A 17,233-nucleotide genomic window follows, 5' to 3' on the forward strand; every position below is an offset into this window, starting at 1 on the left:
TTCAGCTGGATTCAAAACCTCATATTCTGGCTACCTGTTATTGTAATTTGTACAGTACACTATAAAGTACTCCCAATTAGGTATGCGTTAAGGAGCCAAATGAAAAAAATCAACTAAAGACATTTCTTTTCATCCTGTTCCTATTTGATCCAGAAACCAAAAGGCATGCTTTCCCTGTTTTTTCCCTTTCTCTTCCCTCCTTCCCTCCCTCCCTACTTTTTGTTACAAGGGTTGGCTTTTCTGTTTAGGGGAAGGAGAAGGAATGTATTTGAAAATTAAAGTTATGTAAAAAGAGACGCTTTCTCAAAATAGGAAAAGTTAGTAGTTCATAGCAGTGTGTAACGAAGGAGTAGGTTTCCCCATTTCTTGTCATTTGACATTCTTTGGGGAAAGATACATTTCTTTTTTTTCTAAATCCTTTGGAAAGTACAAAAACTGAAAAGGGAGTTAAAATAACATTACAAAACCAGATTATAATTAAATACAATTTCTAGATATTAAAGACCTTGGCCACTAGAGAGCCTCAGATGGGAAGTCATGGGAGAAAGGTGAAATTCAGAACAGTCAGTACTTGTTAACAAGTTAACAAGAGTATGGTGGAAGAGGAGGTGGAAACCCTTGCTGAAAATGAGATTGTGGAATTATTAGCGATGCATTAATTCTCAGGATCCTTATTCCTTATGAGCACAATCTAATAATTAACAAGTACTTATTAAGTACCTCCTTTGTCAGGCACTGTGCTGTTGGTGCAAAGACACAAATCAAATAATCCCTTAGTCAAGTTCCTCAAGGACCTTACATTCTATTGGGCTAAACAGAATATATGTTTATAGGGACAGGGATAGAGCATAGACCTGTGATTTCATTGAAGTGGGATCCCAGATTAGGAAGCTTCCTCTACCAATGCAGGGGATAACTCTGCAATTTCTTTTTGTAGAGGATTGCCTAGAGCTTGAGAGATTCTGATTTGCCTAGGGTCACATGGTAGAGGAGGAACTGAAACCCAGTTCTTCTTGCCTTGTGAGGCCATGATAGTTTGTGACATACAAGGTAATTGGGAATGAGGGAGAAGAGGCAGTAGCAGCTGCTGGTAAGATCAGGAAGGTCTTCTTGTCGAATGTGGTGAGAGAACTGATCTTTGAAGGAAAGTAAGGATTCAGAATATACTGTGTGTGCAATAGTAGGAGACCAGTTTGGCTGGAACAGAGAATGTGAAAGGGAGAAATGTATGGTAATTCTGGAAACATAGTAACAATAAGAATTATGATAGTTAACATTTTTATATCAGTTTAAGGTTTGCAAAGTGTTTTTTTTTTTTTACCAAATTTGTTGCCCAGTTTGAAGGTAGGTTGGAGCCCAATTCTGAAGGACTTTAAATGCTAGAGGAGCTTGAACAGAAAGTCACATGTTGATATTTGAAAATGAGTATGTTGTTACAGTTGGACTGGGATTTTTTTTGTGAAATTATTTTCAATAAGTCTGCCCAAACATGCTATGCTCAGATTCTTATTTGAAATGCCTGTGTTTTCCTCTCAGGCAGAAGCTGAAGAAGATGATTGTCGCTCTGATACCAAAAGAGCCGAAGATGATGAAAATACAAGTCCTGAAGAAGCTAACCTGCAGGTATGTCATTTATTCATTGGTTCATGCAGCAAAATTGAGTACCTTTTGTCAAATGCTAAGCACTGAGCAGTTACAAAGATGATTAAGGCACAATATTTGTCAAAGAGTTTATAATTCAATTACCATGCCTTTTTACATTGCACGCTTAATTCTTGTTTCATTGTCTTTGGAAATAATCACAGAATCTTACAGTTCGAAGGAGCTTTGAGATGATCAATTCCAGCTACTTGATTTTATAGGTGACTATTTTGAGGCCTCCATAAATGATATGAAATGACTGATCATAATTCTGAAAATCTGGTGCTCAGATTTTCAGTGAGGTTTCCTTTGTTTTTAATTGCAAATTTAAAAAATTGCATCACAGCTTGTATTATGGATTTTTTCCCCCTGTGGAAGTAAGGGTCGCCATGGTATAGCTTTATGTATATTATTAAAAATTTCAAATCAGGAAAAAAATTTTTATCATCCCAAAGAATTTTTACCAGTGTTTCTGTGTCAGAAAGATGTTGACTGATATATTTGGGTATCAGAAGGCTTCCATTATGTAGTCCTTATTCTGCAAGTTATTTTTACAAATCTTATTACAATTTTGGCTTATCTGTAGTACAATTTCTTTGGAGGATTGCACTCAATTATTTTGGGCCCTGACCAGTGTACTAATTTATTTACATAGTTTCTTTAAAGTTGTTTGAAACTGAAAATTATATAAATTTAGTAATTTGGCAGACATAATTATTGCCTTCTGGTATTGTAATATTAGACTTTAAAATACACATAGGTGCAACAGATTTCTTTAAAATATTACAGTTTCAAAGTTGTGCTGCTCACTTTTTTAAAAAATCTAAAATTATATTAATGATGAATTTAAACACTTTTTCTTAGGCACAACTCCAGATGTTTCGAGCTCAGTGGATGTTTGAACTTGCTCCTGGGGTAGGTTCCAGTGGTTTAGAAACTCGATCATCCAGGGGATCAACAAGAGGGCCTTTAGTAAAGGCCACAGATACCAAAGGAAAGCAAGACCAGGCAAAAGAAGAAAAGGTAGGGACCATGGGCCTTCTCTGTTTCAAGATCCTGACTGTTCAGACTGGTAATGGATAATCGCTTAGGTTTTCTGTGAATTTTGGGTATGTTCAACTAGACAAGCCTCACCTCCCTTGGAGTAAATCAGTTTCTTCAGTAAATGTGAATTTGGAAAGATCTTGTTGACCAAAGTGAAGTCAGTTTATCAATTTGTAACTTCTATGTCAGAATAACTTGATAGTTTATCAGATTAGCACCTTCCCAGGTTGAATTGATTAGTGCCAACATTGTATCCTTTGTTGTGCTCCTTTGTCTTTCCGTGACTACTTTCTTTCCATGGCACTACTTCCTATTTGCTTTTTATCATCGGGTCTTATTTTCAGTATCAAATAGGTCCCTAGGATATCTATTGATCTTGAGAGTATAGGGTATCTGAGAATTCTTAGTGTATTTTTAAAGCTTTAATAGCTTAAAGAATACACTAAGACTTCTGAAATACCTTGTATGAAGGTCCAATAAGCTAGTGCACCCAAGTACATCAATGTTGATTTGAAAAGAAAGAATTCATTTGTCTGTTCAAATATTAACTTGTTTTCCAAGAACATATATTTCATTTCTTTCTTGTGAGGAAGCCAAAACATAAAGTAGATCAAATTTAGGGTAATTTCTTTTCCTCTTTTTGCTCTATTATATCCCTATGAGGGATTGTTTTTTGAAAACCTTTAGCAAGAAATTAGTTCAAATTGTTTCAAATGAAGCAGTGAGGTATGGTGCAGTGGATAAAGCACAGGACTTGGAGTCAGGAAACCCTGAGTTTCAGGCAGCCTCAGATATTTACTATCTATATGACCACAATCAAGTCATGTAAACTTCTGTCTGCCTCAATTTCCTCATCTGTTAAATGGGGATGATAATAATAGTGTTGTTGTAAAGCTCAAATAGCTAAAGCATATGTAAAATGCTTTGCAAACCTTAAAACAACAATAGCTTTAAATGATTGCTATTATTATTGTTATAAAAGAAGCTGGCGTCATTGTCTTGTTATAATTTAAAAATTTTTTTCCATTTCTGTGAATTCTGCCCTTTGTATTGAAATAAATTTCCCTTAATAAAACTATACTTTAAATAATTTGTCAGTGTCATATTGAGTAAAAATTTATGTCTTTGGCTTTGTGGTATTTTTTTAAGTATTTTTTCTTTTTAAGTTAAATTCTTACATGTTTTTACAGGCTAGAGAACTGTTCCTGAAAGCAGTTGAAGAAGAACAAAATGGAGCTCTCTATGAAGGTAAAATGCCCTGTCCAGACGAATACTGTTTAAACACATAATTAAAACATTTCTCACTAGCAACTTTTTGTTTTTAGATGACTTTTGTCATAAGAATAAATTTGGTGAGATACAAAGCAGAGCAGGATTTGAAGTCAGGAAAACTTGGATTCAAGTCATATTTCTGACACATGACCACAGGCAAAGCAGTTAACCTTATGAAGCCTTACAAAGCTCTCTAGAACTCTTTTTTTTTGTTTTTTGGGTTTTTTTTGTGGGACAATGGGGGCTAAGTGACTTGCCCAGGGTCACACAGCTAGTAAGTGTCTAGTGTCTGAGGCCAGATTTGAACTCAGGTACTCTTGAATCCAGGGCTGGTGCTTTATCCACTGCGCCACCTAGCTGTCCCTCTCTAGAACTCTTACAGATAAATTGGAGGAAGGAGTTTCCACACTGGAAGTCTCCTATACCAGTGAAGCCTCAAGTCTAGACGTTCCCTCCCATTTCCTATTTGTTACATTTTATTTTAATTATTTTTTTTGCAGGGCCATGGGGGTTAAGTGACTTGCCCAGGGTCACATAGCTAGTAAGTGTCAAGTGTCTGAGGCTGGATTTGAACTCAGGTATGCCTGAATCCAGGACCAGTGCTTTATCCACTGCTCCACCTAGCTGCCCCTATTTGTTACATTTTTAAAAGCCACTTTCTTTTTTTTTTTTGTATTTTTATTGATATAGTGATTAAAAGTATTAGTGCCAGAACAAATTGATACCGGAACCAAAAAGTTTTGGAAACAGTGAGGGTTTAATGAAGGAACAAAAGGATAAGGCTTATAGAGGTCTCAGGTGGGAGGTAGACTGGGGATGGAACATCTCTTGATTGGATGGGGCTAGTTGCTGGGCCTTTGGGTATGGGATTGGGGGTGTGTCAGAACTATTTATTACCTGTAACAAAGAATAAAAGAGAAGGGGGGAAATGTTCATCAAAAGTAGCCAGTAAGGGGCAGCTAGGTGGCGCAGTGGATAAAGCAGTGGTCATGGATTCAGGAGGACCTGAGTTCAAATCTGGTCTCAGACACTTGACATTTACTAGCTTTGTGACCTTGGGCAAGTCACTTAACCCTCATTGCCCTGGAAAAAAAAAAGTAGCCAGTGTACAAGCCCAGTCTAACAATAAATGTAGTGTTCCACACCATTGTGCCCCATATTTGATCATGATAATTACAATATCTCGTTTTGGTTTTTTGCTTTACATTTACATGGTTGAAGTCACCATGTATATTTTCCTAGTTTTTCTTCTCCTTGGCTTTGATTCTCTGTATTCTGCATATTCGTTGTTTCTTATGGCATAATTATCCACTGCATTTGTGTAACTCAGTTTGTTTAGTCATTCTCTCATATACCTTGTTTCCCATTCTTTGCTACCATAAAAAGTACTACTATATATAATTTGGTGTATGTGGAATTTTTTGTTTTTTGTTTTTTGTCTGACCTCCTTGGGGTATGTATCTAGCAGTGGAATCTCTGAATTAAAGGGTATGCTGATTTTAGCCACTTTGTATAATTACAAATCCATTCCAAAATGGTTGGACCCATTCACAGCTTTAGTAACAGTGCATTACTAGGCTGGTCTTTCCATACCTCTTCCAACATCGACTTCCCATTTTTTTGTCATCTTTTTCAATTTGTTGGTGAGGTGAAATTTCAGGTGTGGGGTTTTTTGTTTGTTTTTTGTATTTTTCTTAGTATTGGTGGCTTGGAGCACTCATTTATATCTATATGGTTGTTAATAGTTTGCAATTCTTCTAGAAATAATTTTTGTTTGTATCTTTTTAGCACTTGTCTATTGAGAAATGGAAAATCCCAGGGGTTTTTTTGGGTTTTTTTGGGTTTTTTTTGGTGAGGCAATTGGGGTTAAGTAACTTGTCCAGAGTCACACAGCTAGTGTCAAGTGTCTTGAGGTTGGATTTGAACTCAGGTCCTCCTGAATCCAGGGCCAGTGCTATATCCATTGCACTACCTAGCTGCCCCTATCCCAGTTTTTTAATGTGGCTTTTTGAAGCTACATTTATTTTAAATAGATTTTAAAACCAGGAAAAGAATACTGAAATTAATAAGCTTCTCAGGGGCTGAAACGGCATATTTTTGTGAGAGGTGGTATAGTAGAAAGAGCAGTAGAACTGTGTTTAAATCCTGGCTCTCACACTTTGTAAATATATAGGCTTTAAAGCAGCAAAGACTCTTAGAGACTGTCTAGTCCAATTATTAACCTTTTTGGGGGGGTCATAGATCCATTTGAAGCAGTCTGGTAAAGCCTATGGATCCCTTCTCAGAATAATCTTTTTTTAAATAATAATAAACATTTTTATTTAAAGTTTTGAATTCCAAATTTTATCCTTCATTCCCTCCCCCCTCCCTGAGGCAGTAAGTAATCAGATATAGGTTATACATATGAAATTATGTAAAACATTATCATATTAGTCATGTTGTATGAGAATGTGAATAAAAGACAAAAAAGAAAGCACAAAATAGCATGCTTCAGTCTGTGTTCAATCAATATCAGTTATTTCTTTAGAGGTAGACAGTAAGCCTCATCATTAGACCTTTGGGATTATTTTGGATCATTTTATTGCTGAGAATAGTTAAGTCACAGTACTTCATCAAACAATATTGCTGTCTCTGCACAGTGTTCTCTTGGTTCTGCTCACTTCACTATTCATCAGCTCATACACGTCTTTACAGGCCTTTCTGTTTGTCATTTCTTATAGCACAATATCTTTTTAAATGTATCACATCAAATCCCTAGGATTACAAAAGAATATAGTCATTAAAGTACTAAGAAAGCAAGTTTATGGGCCCCGGGTAGGAGGTTTTGAGACACGAGTATTGAGTAGGTGAGCTGGGATTTAAACTGAGACACTTTAATTCCATATCTAGTGAGTGCCCTCTTTATAATATCATTATTTTCTTGTCTCTGACATTTAGTAGCCATGTGACCATGCTAAGTCGCATCACCTCTCAGTTCCCTTATGTATAGGAAATGGGAATAATAATAATAACAATAGCCACCACAATTCATAAATTGTAAGGAAGGTGCTTTGTAAAATATAAAGCATCAGAAACTTTCATTGTCATTATTGTGTTTCTTCACACAGGCTTTTCACCATGCCTGTAAGGCATATTCCTCCTCATTTCTGCTTCTCAGCATCCTTATTTTCCTTCAAGGATCACCTCAGGTGCCACTTCCCTTTTTTGGTTTTGGCTTTGTATCTCCAGCACCCTATGCCTTGCACCTTCATAAATAGTTGCTTCAGAAATAATTGTTGAATTTTAATATAATCCTCATTACTAGTACAAGAGGCATCATAATATATGAGATAGAGAGCTGGCTTCTAAGTCAAGAAGACCTGGGGTTCAAGTTTCATCTCCAAATTTACTGACCATGTGACCCTGGGCAAGTCCCTTATCTTCTCAGGAACATAGGCAGCTCTCTGAGATATAAGTTGCATAAAAGGTGAATATTTGCTTCAGTAAAGGAGGTTCTGAACTGGGAGCTCTTCACAGCAATCATGGCTTTGTTCTTTTTTTTTGGTGGGGCAAAGGGGTTTAAGTGATTTGCCCAGGGTCACACAGGTAGTAAGTGTCAAGTGTCTGAGGCTGGATTTGAACTCAGGTCCTCCTGAATCCAGGGCGGGTGCTTTATTCACTGCGCCACCTAGCTGTCATGACTTTGTTCTTTAAAAATATATATATAAATACTGATTGAATTTAGATCCTAAAACTAGTTATTTTATAGTGGGGTGACGACATGCTGTGGATGTACTTACTGAAGAGAAAAAGAGCAGCAACTTCAGTGCATGATAGTGATTCAATATATAATCAATCTTTTCCAAAGAATAGTAAATAGTTTGGGGTTTTTGCTTGCCTGTTTGTTTTTTTGCGTGGGGCAATGAGGGTTAAGTGATTTGCCCAGGGTCACACAGCTAGTGTCAAGTGTCTGAGGCCAGATTTGAACTCAGGTCCTCCTGAATCCAGGGCCGGTGCTTTATCTGCTACACCATGTAGCTGCCCCCTAGTAAATGTTTTTTGACTGACTGACACAAACTAAAATTGTGACACACATCAAACCCAATTTTCATTTTTCACAATAAAATATTGATTAAAAATTTCTAAGTAAAGACTTTAAAACATAATCACAATATTTAAGGAAGTAATAATTATTTAAGACCAAGAGTCCTAATAGATATGTGTTGAAAAAAGTTTTCAAAAGAAATGCAAACTGGGGCAGCTAGATGGCGCAGTGGATAGAGCACCGGCCCTGGATCCAGGAGGACCTGAGTTCAAATACGACCTCAGACACTTAACACTTACTAGCTGTGTGACCCTGGGCAAGTCACTTAACCCCAATTGCCTTACTAAAAACAAAAAAACAAACAAAAAAAAGAAATGCAAACTACCACTGGCCATATAAAAGCAATCTCTAAATCCCTTATAAATAAGAGACACATTTTTAGAATTCTGGGGTTTCACTCAAATCTATAATATGGCCAAGTTTTGTTTTGTTTTGTTTTGAACCCAAAACTAAGTCAGAATTAGAGGGCTTGTATGAAGACACCAATACGTTGTTGGTGAAATTGTTGGTTTGCCTGTTCTGGAAAACAAGTTGGAATTATGTGACAAAAGTAACTAAACTGTACCTTGGAGCTAGTGATTCCACTGTTAGGCATCTACTCCTGGGAGGTCAGAGACAGAAAGAAAATTCCAATATTTACCAGAATATTCATAGTTGTACTTAAAATAATTATTAAAGCCTTTTGTTGTTGTTTTTACATGTCATTTCCCATCCTCCAGACTGAACCTTTTTATGTAGCCAAGAAAAACAATTAACACACATTTATTAAGGGCTCTGTGCCAGGTATTGTGCTTGTGCTGAGAGCCAAGGATTACCTTCGAGGCCCCCCCCCCCAAAAAAAAGGCAAAACAGACCATGGCCTTGAGGAGCTCAAATTCTAATGAGAAGTAACATGCAATCAACAGTGTACTTACAAGATGGATACAGTGTAAACAAGAGGTCAGAGTAAAAGCACCAGCTGTGGGGGAGACCAGGCAGGGCCTCTTGGATAAGGTAGGTAGGATTTGAGCAGAGTCTTGATGGAAGCCAAGAAAACCAGGGGGCAAGGGCAAGACATAGCACTCCAGGCATGAGGGTCTGCCAGGGGAAAGATACAGAGTTAGGAGTGTTGTGGGGAAGAACAGCAAGGAGGCCAGTCACTAGATGGTAGAATTCATGGAGGATTGTAAAAGTGTAAGAAGACTAGAAAGGTAGGAAGGGATCAGGTGATGAAGAGATCTAAAAGCCAAATCCAGAGCTGGTGGAAAGAGGAACATAGGTCTGAGCTTTAGGAAGATGACTTGGGCAGCTGAGAGGAGGGACTGGAGTGGGGAGAAACGAGGCAGGAGGACCAACCAGGAGGCCCTTGCACTAGACCACCAGGCATAAGGTAAAGAGAACCTGGCTCAGGGTGGTGGTTGTAGGAGTGAGAAGGAGACATAGGAGTGAAATATGCCCATAGAAATGATGAGACTTGGCAACAGATTGGATATATGGGGTGTTCAGGTGAGAACTAGAGGATGACCACAAAGGTCTTGTGGAGTGACCACATCCAACCAGAGACAATGATCTGCTTTAGTAGTTCCCCACCTCTCTACCAGGAGGAGGGAAATGTGTTTCAGAATCTGTTTTCCAGGACCATCATTTATTTTTCAGTTACTCAGAGTTTATTTTCATTTATGTATTGTTCTTTTAGTTTTCATAGTTTATTTCACTCTGTATGGGAATGTTTTCCCCATGTTTCTCTGAATTCTTCATATTCTTAATTTCTTATTGTACTGTAATATTCCATTACATTCATATACAACAGTTTTTTCATCTGTTAACCATTTGATGGACACCTATATTATTTCCAGTTCTTTGTTATCATAAAATACCAATAGGAATATTTTTGTGTTTATTTTGTCTCTTACTTCCTTGAGGGGAGCAATGGGGCTCACTGAGTCAGAGGATGAACAGTTGGTTCATCTTTTCATGCACAATTCAAAATTTATAATCCAGAAACATTGAGCCAATTCACAGTTCCACCAACAGTGGATTAGTGTACCTGTCTTGACTATTGACTATTCCCATTTTTATCATCTTTTGTCAATTTACAGGTCATGAGGTACAACTTGAGAGTTGTTTTAATTTGTGTTTCTTTCACTGTTAGTCATCCTAGACTATGTTTTCACATGGTCATTCAGTTTGCCGTTCTTAATTTGAAAACTAGTTTTATGTGTTCAGAGAATTGGAAACAAAGTAGGAGTGAGGCTGGATACTGTGAGAAAATAATGGGTTTGGGGATGCCCAGAGGGGGGCCCCCCCATTAAGATTGATTGTATTGACTTTGCTGATTGACTCACTTGGAGTTAACTTGATTGGGACCATGCCTACCTGAAGGCCTGGCCTTCAGGGGGTGTGTTCTCTGAACTCTGAGCTCAGCATGTTCTGCTCATGGACCACCCTCAGGTCCAGTAAACCAATAGACTTGAATGATGCTAGCCAATTAGCTTTGAGCAGTGTGGGAGGGCTTCCTCTCCTCTGGACCCAGAGGAAGCTTCCCCTCTCAGTTAGGCTCTGGATGAGCTCTTGGAGGAAGACTTGGAGGAAGAAGCAGGCCAGGCTGGGCTCTAGGCTAGATAGGCCTTTTCTTAACTTTCTGAGCCAAGTGTTCTCTCTATACTAATATTTGGTATGCTTTAATAAATGCTTAATGCCCAAAACTGGTGCTAAAGCTTCTAATTTATAAATAACAAATATATTAGAAACCCCAGCTAATTTTCCCTAAACTTGGGACAGAAATAAGGTGACCACATATAATTTTAAATGCCCCATTATGGAATGGCAGAACACACTAGTTTATAAGTGTACTGGCAGATTATTGGGCAGTAAGAATTGAGGAATTTTAGGAATTCAGAGAAATGTGGAAAGATTTGCATGAATTGATGCAGAAAAATAAACAGAACCATAAAGAACAGTATACAAAATGACTACAGTAATTCAAATCGAAAGAATACTAAAAGGAAGTCAGCTTCTGTGTAATTATAATAAACAGTCTTGGACCTAGAGAAGATATGAGAAATAGAACTTAGTGTAGTAGACGGAGCACTGGATTTGAAGTTCATTAGACTTGAGTTTGAATCCTGCCTCAGGACTTCGGTAGGTAATGGGACCCTGGGTAGTTCACTTAACATGTTTGAGCCTCAGTTTCCTCAGCTATAAAATGTTGGAATTGGACTTGATGTCCTCTAAATTTTCTTCCAGTTCTAAATGTGTGATCCCTTAGTAGCTGTGTGACCCTAGGTAAGTGTCATTGTAACTTCTCTGAATCTCAGCTTCCTAATTTATAAAATGAAGGGTTGGATTTAATCACCTACAGCATGCCTTCCAACCCTAAATCTGATTCTTTGATTTCCCTCCTTATAACAGAGAGGTGGGAGATTAAAGGGGCAGAATGTTGCATTTATTGGTAGAATTATCATTGTGTTAGTTGTGAAAGAAAATCAATACTTTAAATTTCATTTTTTAAAAAAACATTTTTATTGATATAATTTTTTTTTGATATCATCAGTTTCTCCCACTGTCCTTTTCCTCCAAAAGGCCATCCCACATTACAAGAAAAAGGAGAGAAAAAAATCAGTAAAACTAATTTATACTATGAAAAAGTCCAAAATATATTAATATATTCAATGTACCATACTCATGTTCTTCTTCTTCTTCTTCTTTTTAGTTTAGTTTAGGTTTTTTTTTTTTTTTTGGTGAGGCCGTTGGGGTTAAGTGACTTTCCCAGGGTCACACAGCTAGTGTCAAGTGTCTGAGGCTGGATTTGAACTCAGGCCCTCCTGAATCCAGGGCCAGTGCTCTATCCACTGTGCCACCAACTGCCCCAATACCCATGTATTTCTGCACCTCTGCAAAGGAGTGGCCTTGTGGCAGAGGTGTTATGAAGATCAAATATGTATTGAGCACTTTGCTAACCATAAAGCTTTTTGGATGCCAGTTATCATTTTACTGTTGTTGTTAACTTAAATAATTATTCTTTATTAAATCACCAGGCCTCCAGTCTGCTGATGATTTCATTCCTTGAGCATTCTACTATACTTCTATTGATCTCAAGCAATATTTATACAGCAATACACAGTTTACACAGTTATTTTTTTGTTGGATTGTTGGGTTTTTTTTGTTTTTCTTACAAAAGGAAGTTCAGTTCTAATACTGAAAAAAACCAAATATTTAACAATTCAAATATTCTTTTTTTTTTTTTTTTTGCGGCAATTGGGGTTAAGTGACTTGCCCAGGGTCACACAGCTAGTAAGTGTTAAGTGACTGAGGCCAGATTTGAACTCAGGTACTCCTGACTCCAGGGCCGGTGCTCTATCCACTGCGCCACCTAGCTGCCCCAACAATTCAAATATTCAACAACCTGGCTGGTGGGTGGGGTGGGATTTTATGCATACACTTTAAAATTAAATTTGTATTATTAGCATTTTTTTTAAGTCTAAACAATCAACACAGTAAATCAAACCCTGAGTTGTAGCATTGCTGATTCCTAAGGGATAAAGGATCATACTGAAAATTTAACAAGGTTACAGCACACCTGCTAATCGGGAGTATCTTCTCATACCTCTTCTTTGGAGCCATTCTTATGCTTTGTAATTTTGCAACTGTACTCTGGCTCTGCCCCCTCTTTCCCTCTCCCATTCCCCCAATTGATTGTCTTCTATTTATAACATTAATCCTGAAATTTTACAGAATAGCTGACACTTTAGTATCATTTGCTTCCATGGTTATTTTTTGTCAGGTAGTTTTTCTTTGTTACAAGGGATGGTTTAATTCTAGGGGGTGAACTATATTTAAAAAAATATAAAACCAAAAGAAATCAGTAAAATTTATTTTAAAATTTGAAAGAAACTGTAAAAACAAAAAATGTGACCATAGCACTTTTGCAAATAGTAGCAAATATATAGTAGGATGAGTAGAAGAAAGATATGCTTTTTTCAGGGATAGTTACAAAAAATCTGTATGTTGAGATGAAGGGTGGAGGGTGGTTTTCTTGAACTCATCCCAACTATTGCTTTTGAAAAGACTTTGATAAGGAAGAACATTCCAGGCATGAGGGACAGCCAGTGAAAATTCTTGGAGTCAGGAGATGGAGCATCTTGTTTGAGGAGGCCAATATCACTGGATCCCAAGAGTACATGGGAGGGTGTAAAGTGTAAGAAAACTGGAAAGGGGCAGAAGGAGTAGGTTATGAAGATCTTTGAAGGCCAAATAGAGGATTTTTTATTTGATCCTGGAGGCAATAGGGAGCCACTGGAGTTTATTGAGTAGAATTGTGATGGTTAGACCTGTGCTTTAGGAAGACCACTTTGGCAGGTGAATGGAAGATGAATTGGAGAGACCAGAAGCAGGTAGATCCACCAGCAGGCTGTCTAAGGAGTTGAGGTCTGAGGTGAGAAGGATCTAGCCAGATTGGTAGATGTAGCAGAGGTGAAAATTGCAAGCTTTGGCAACAGATTGAATATGGGGGGTGACAGGGAAAAGAGTCCAGGGGTATGAACCTGGGACACTGGGAGGGTAATGATTTATCCCCATATAAGTTTTTGAAATGCATTGAATAATTAGGAATAGAAGAATGAGTATTTTAAAAAAGCCCTTCTGACTTCTACTACTCCCAGCAGCAGTCAGCTTGTGGCTGCTTTAATTTATCTCCTTTATGATAGTGAAAAAAGGTACATTACCCTTAGATAATTCTTACCTGACAGTAGTGCTGTCTTTCTGTTGATTATTTCCTTTTTATCCTGTATTATTTCTTGTTTCTACACAGTTGTCTGCATTTTCTCTCATTAGATTTTGAGCTTCTCAGGGCCAACCAGGCACTGACTTTTGGTCTTTCTTTTAATTTCCTGGCTTAGCCCATTGCCTGGCAGAATAAGCATTTAATAAATGTTTATTGACTAACTGACTGACTAGAAGGAATTGCTATTTCAAAGCTCCCAAAAAATCTGAAGTGGGGAAATACACAGGAGAAATTAGTGAAAAGATGGATTTCAAATCCAACAAATATTTACTGGGTGTCTCTTCTAAGTATGTCTATTGTGCTAGATGCATAGGGGTACTCAGTATAAAATAGCCTGGCCTCTACTCCCAAAGAATTTGCAATCTTGTAAGGAAGAACAAAATACTGTAAATATTTTAATAAGTATTACTATAAGTAAATACTTTAGGTTAAAAGTCCACATGATTTACCAGCTTTAGTAAGAAGAGGATATATGTTTATTAAGTTAACTTTATAGTAACCTTGATTACTGGGAACTGCCAGTAAAACAAAAGTAAATCATTCAGAATTGCTACATTCAGAAAAGGGGATTTTTAGTGTACTTAAATCATCAAATTAAACCACCATTAAGGTGGAGCAAATGGGAATGCACTAGGGGAGGGGGAAGGGGAGAGGTAGAATGGGGTGAAATCCTACCTGAAAGAAACAGGAAAGGGTTTATGGAGTGGGCGAAGAGATGGGGACGGAGCAGGGCAGTGAATGAACCTTACATTCAGCAGAATAAGCTCAAAGACCTTAATCTCATCAGAGTTTGCTCAAGGAGGGAATAATACACACACTCAGTAGGGTAGAGTAATCTGTCTAACCCTGCTGGAAAGTAGGAGGGGAAGGGGATAAGGAGGGAGGGGTAAAAGAAGGGAGGGCAGATTGGGGGAGAGGGCAGTCAGAAGCAAATCCCTTTTGAGGAGGGATAGGGAAAGAACATGGATAATAGAGTAAATATGGGAAAGGGAATAGGATGGAGGGAAACAATTAAAAACAGTAACTGACAAAAGAGAAAAGGAAAAAAAATTGTACAAAAAATAATCATAGGAACTTTTTGTGGTAGTAAGAATTGGAAATTGAAGGAATGTCCTTTAATTGGGGAATGACTAAACAAGCTGTGGTATATGATTATAATGGAATATTATTGTGCTATATAAAAAATGACAAGCAGGATGATTTCAGAAAAACCTAGAAAGACTCATATGAATTGATATATAGTGAAGTAAGCAGAACCAGGAGAACATTGTGCACAGTGACAGCATTATAGCTCTATGAGCAATCGTGAATGACTTAACTACTCTCAGCAATACAATGATCCAAGACAATCCCAAAGGACTAATAATGAGAAAGAACTGATATTGATTGAACACAGACTGAAGCATGCTATTTTGTGCTTTCTTTTTTTACTTGTCTTTTTATATAAAATGACTAATATGGTAATGTTTTACATAATTGCACATGTATAACCTACACTGATTGCTTGAAACCTTGGGGAGGGGGGATGGGAGGGAGGACGAAATTGAGGGAGGGATAGAATTTGGAACTCAAAACTTTAAATAAAGAACCAAGGGGGCAGCTAGGTGGCGCAGTGGATAAACCATCCGCCCTGGATTCAAGAGTACCTGAGTTCAAATCTGGCCTCAGACACTTGACACTTGTTAGCTGTGTGACCCTGGGCAAGTCACTTGACCCTCATTGCCCTGCAAAAAGGAAAAAAAAAAAGAAATAAAGAACCAAGGTCCTTTGGGGAAAAAAAAAAAGAAAGAAAAATAAGATGGAGCAAATGACAAAATATGTTTAACTAATTTCATTTTATTTTTCTTTTAGCCATCAAGTTTTATCGTAGGGCTATGCAGCTTGTACCTGATATAGAGTTCAAGATTACTTACACTCGGTCTCCAGATGTTGATGGTGTTGGAAATAGCTAGTGAGTATATAATTAGATCTACTCTATGGCATAATGACTGATAAACTTAATATTTTTGCCCAGTTGGCAAAATATATAATAACAGAAGGGTGGTAATTATGTACTTTCAACCAAATTATGTTTAGATCAACATTTTAGAATTTCTGAAGGAAGAAAGAAAATTTGGTAGTATAACATTGAAATAAAAATTCTAAACAGTTTATTTGACTTTGCCCAAAATTGGTGATTGAGAAATATTTTGTTGTTAAAAACAAGCTATCAAAAAGGATTAAACTGATTAACTTTTAAACTTTTAAAATCCCTTCATTTTAAATAGTACTCAATTTAATTAGGAAAAGATTGAAATATAATTAAACAGCCTTTAACAGTAATTTAATTTAAACTAATACAACCAGTTCACATTCTTCCTTCTACCTGGAATGCCCTTACTCCTGGCTCTACTTGTTCAATTCCTTTCATCCTTCCATCTAGAAGTGAACTTGACCTTTGACCTCCCATAGCATTTTTTTTTTGGTAGTGTAGATTTTATTATTCTTATTGGATCAAAAGATAGAAGAGTATAGAGTCAGATGCTGGAGAGCTGTATAGCAGAACTAAGCTCAGGGGACATTTTAACTCTTACCAATAAGAAAAAGCACAGCCTTAGCTTAGAAGCTAGAATGCTAGATTGGAAGCCATCGGTGGAGTGTACCAGCATGACAAAAGGTACCTGAGTACCACTTTTCATGATTATACTTCATTAGGATCATTTTCTGCCTATTCTTCATCCATTTAATATTCTGTACCTAAAAAGCCCTGGCTCCTCACTGCTGGTGAGTCAAATTCTACCTAAACTTGAAGGCTATCAAAAAAATCCAAAAAACCCCCCCAAAACCTTGAAGGTTACAGATAAAATTCTGAGTCCTCCATTAAACTGTCTTCAAGTATCCCATTCTTGTTGATGATAAAACTATAGCTATAGAATGAGAAGAAATCATTAGATTATATCAAGTTAAAATTATCAATTTTCAGATGGCAATACTGAGATACAAGAATTTTGTGACTTCACCAAGGTCACACAGGAAGTAAACATGTGAGGGAAGATTTGAAACCTGGTCCTCTGACTTTGTAAAAAAACAAAAACAAATACCACTTCTGACTTAAGAGTATTTTACTGAGATAACTTTCTCTCAAGTAGAACTCCCATAGCATTTTGTATTTTCACACTCAATCTTGTATCACAGTTGTGTATGTCTTATCTTTCTTACTAATTTTTAAGCTTCTAGAGGGCAGAGACTATGTATCATTCTTCTTTCAATTCTTTGACATTTGGCACAGTGCCTTTTCCACCTAGGACGTACTCAGTAATTATTTTCATTCTTAGTAAGTATGTAGTACTACTGCAATCCAAAGTCTTAGATATAGGTTCCAAAGGAAATTGAAATATCTTGCTTTAGGATGTCATCAAATCTCAAAGCATCACTATGCTGATTGTATGTGC

General features: G+C 37.1%; 1 protein-coding gene across 2 annotated transcripts in view; it reads left to right on the forward strand.

The window, feature by feature from the left end:
- The window catches only part of FBXO9 (F-box protein 9), a 36,404-nt gene that overhangs the window by 4,474 nt on the left and 14,697 nt on the right, over positions 1-17,233 (forward strand). For both annotated transcript variants that reach the window (XR_006356420.1, XM_044004881.1), the window contains exons 2-5: positions 1,537-1,623; positions 2,506-2,664; positions 3,876-3,933; positions 15,654-15,753. Coding sequence is in view for 1 of the 2 variants with exons in the window: in XM_044004881.1 (XP_043860816.1) it covers positions 1,537-1,623; positions 2,506-2,664; positions 3,876-3,933; positions 15,654-15,753 (404 nt within the window). In the remaining variant the exon portion in view is untranslated. The remainder of the gene's footprint in view (positions 1-1,536; positions 1,624-2,505; positions 2,665-3,875; positions 3,934-15,653; positions 15,754-17,233) is intronic.

The sequence above is a fragment of the Dromiciops gliroides genome, chromosome 4 (genome assembly GCF_019393635.1).
Source record: "Dromiciops gliroides isolate mDroGli1 chromosome 4, mDroGli1.pri, whole genome shotgun sequence".
In the NCBI taxonomy this organism is placed as follows: Eukaryota; Metazoa; Chordata; class Mammalia; order Microbiotheria; family Microbiotheriidae; genus Dromiciops; species Dromiciops gliroides.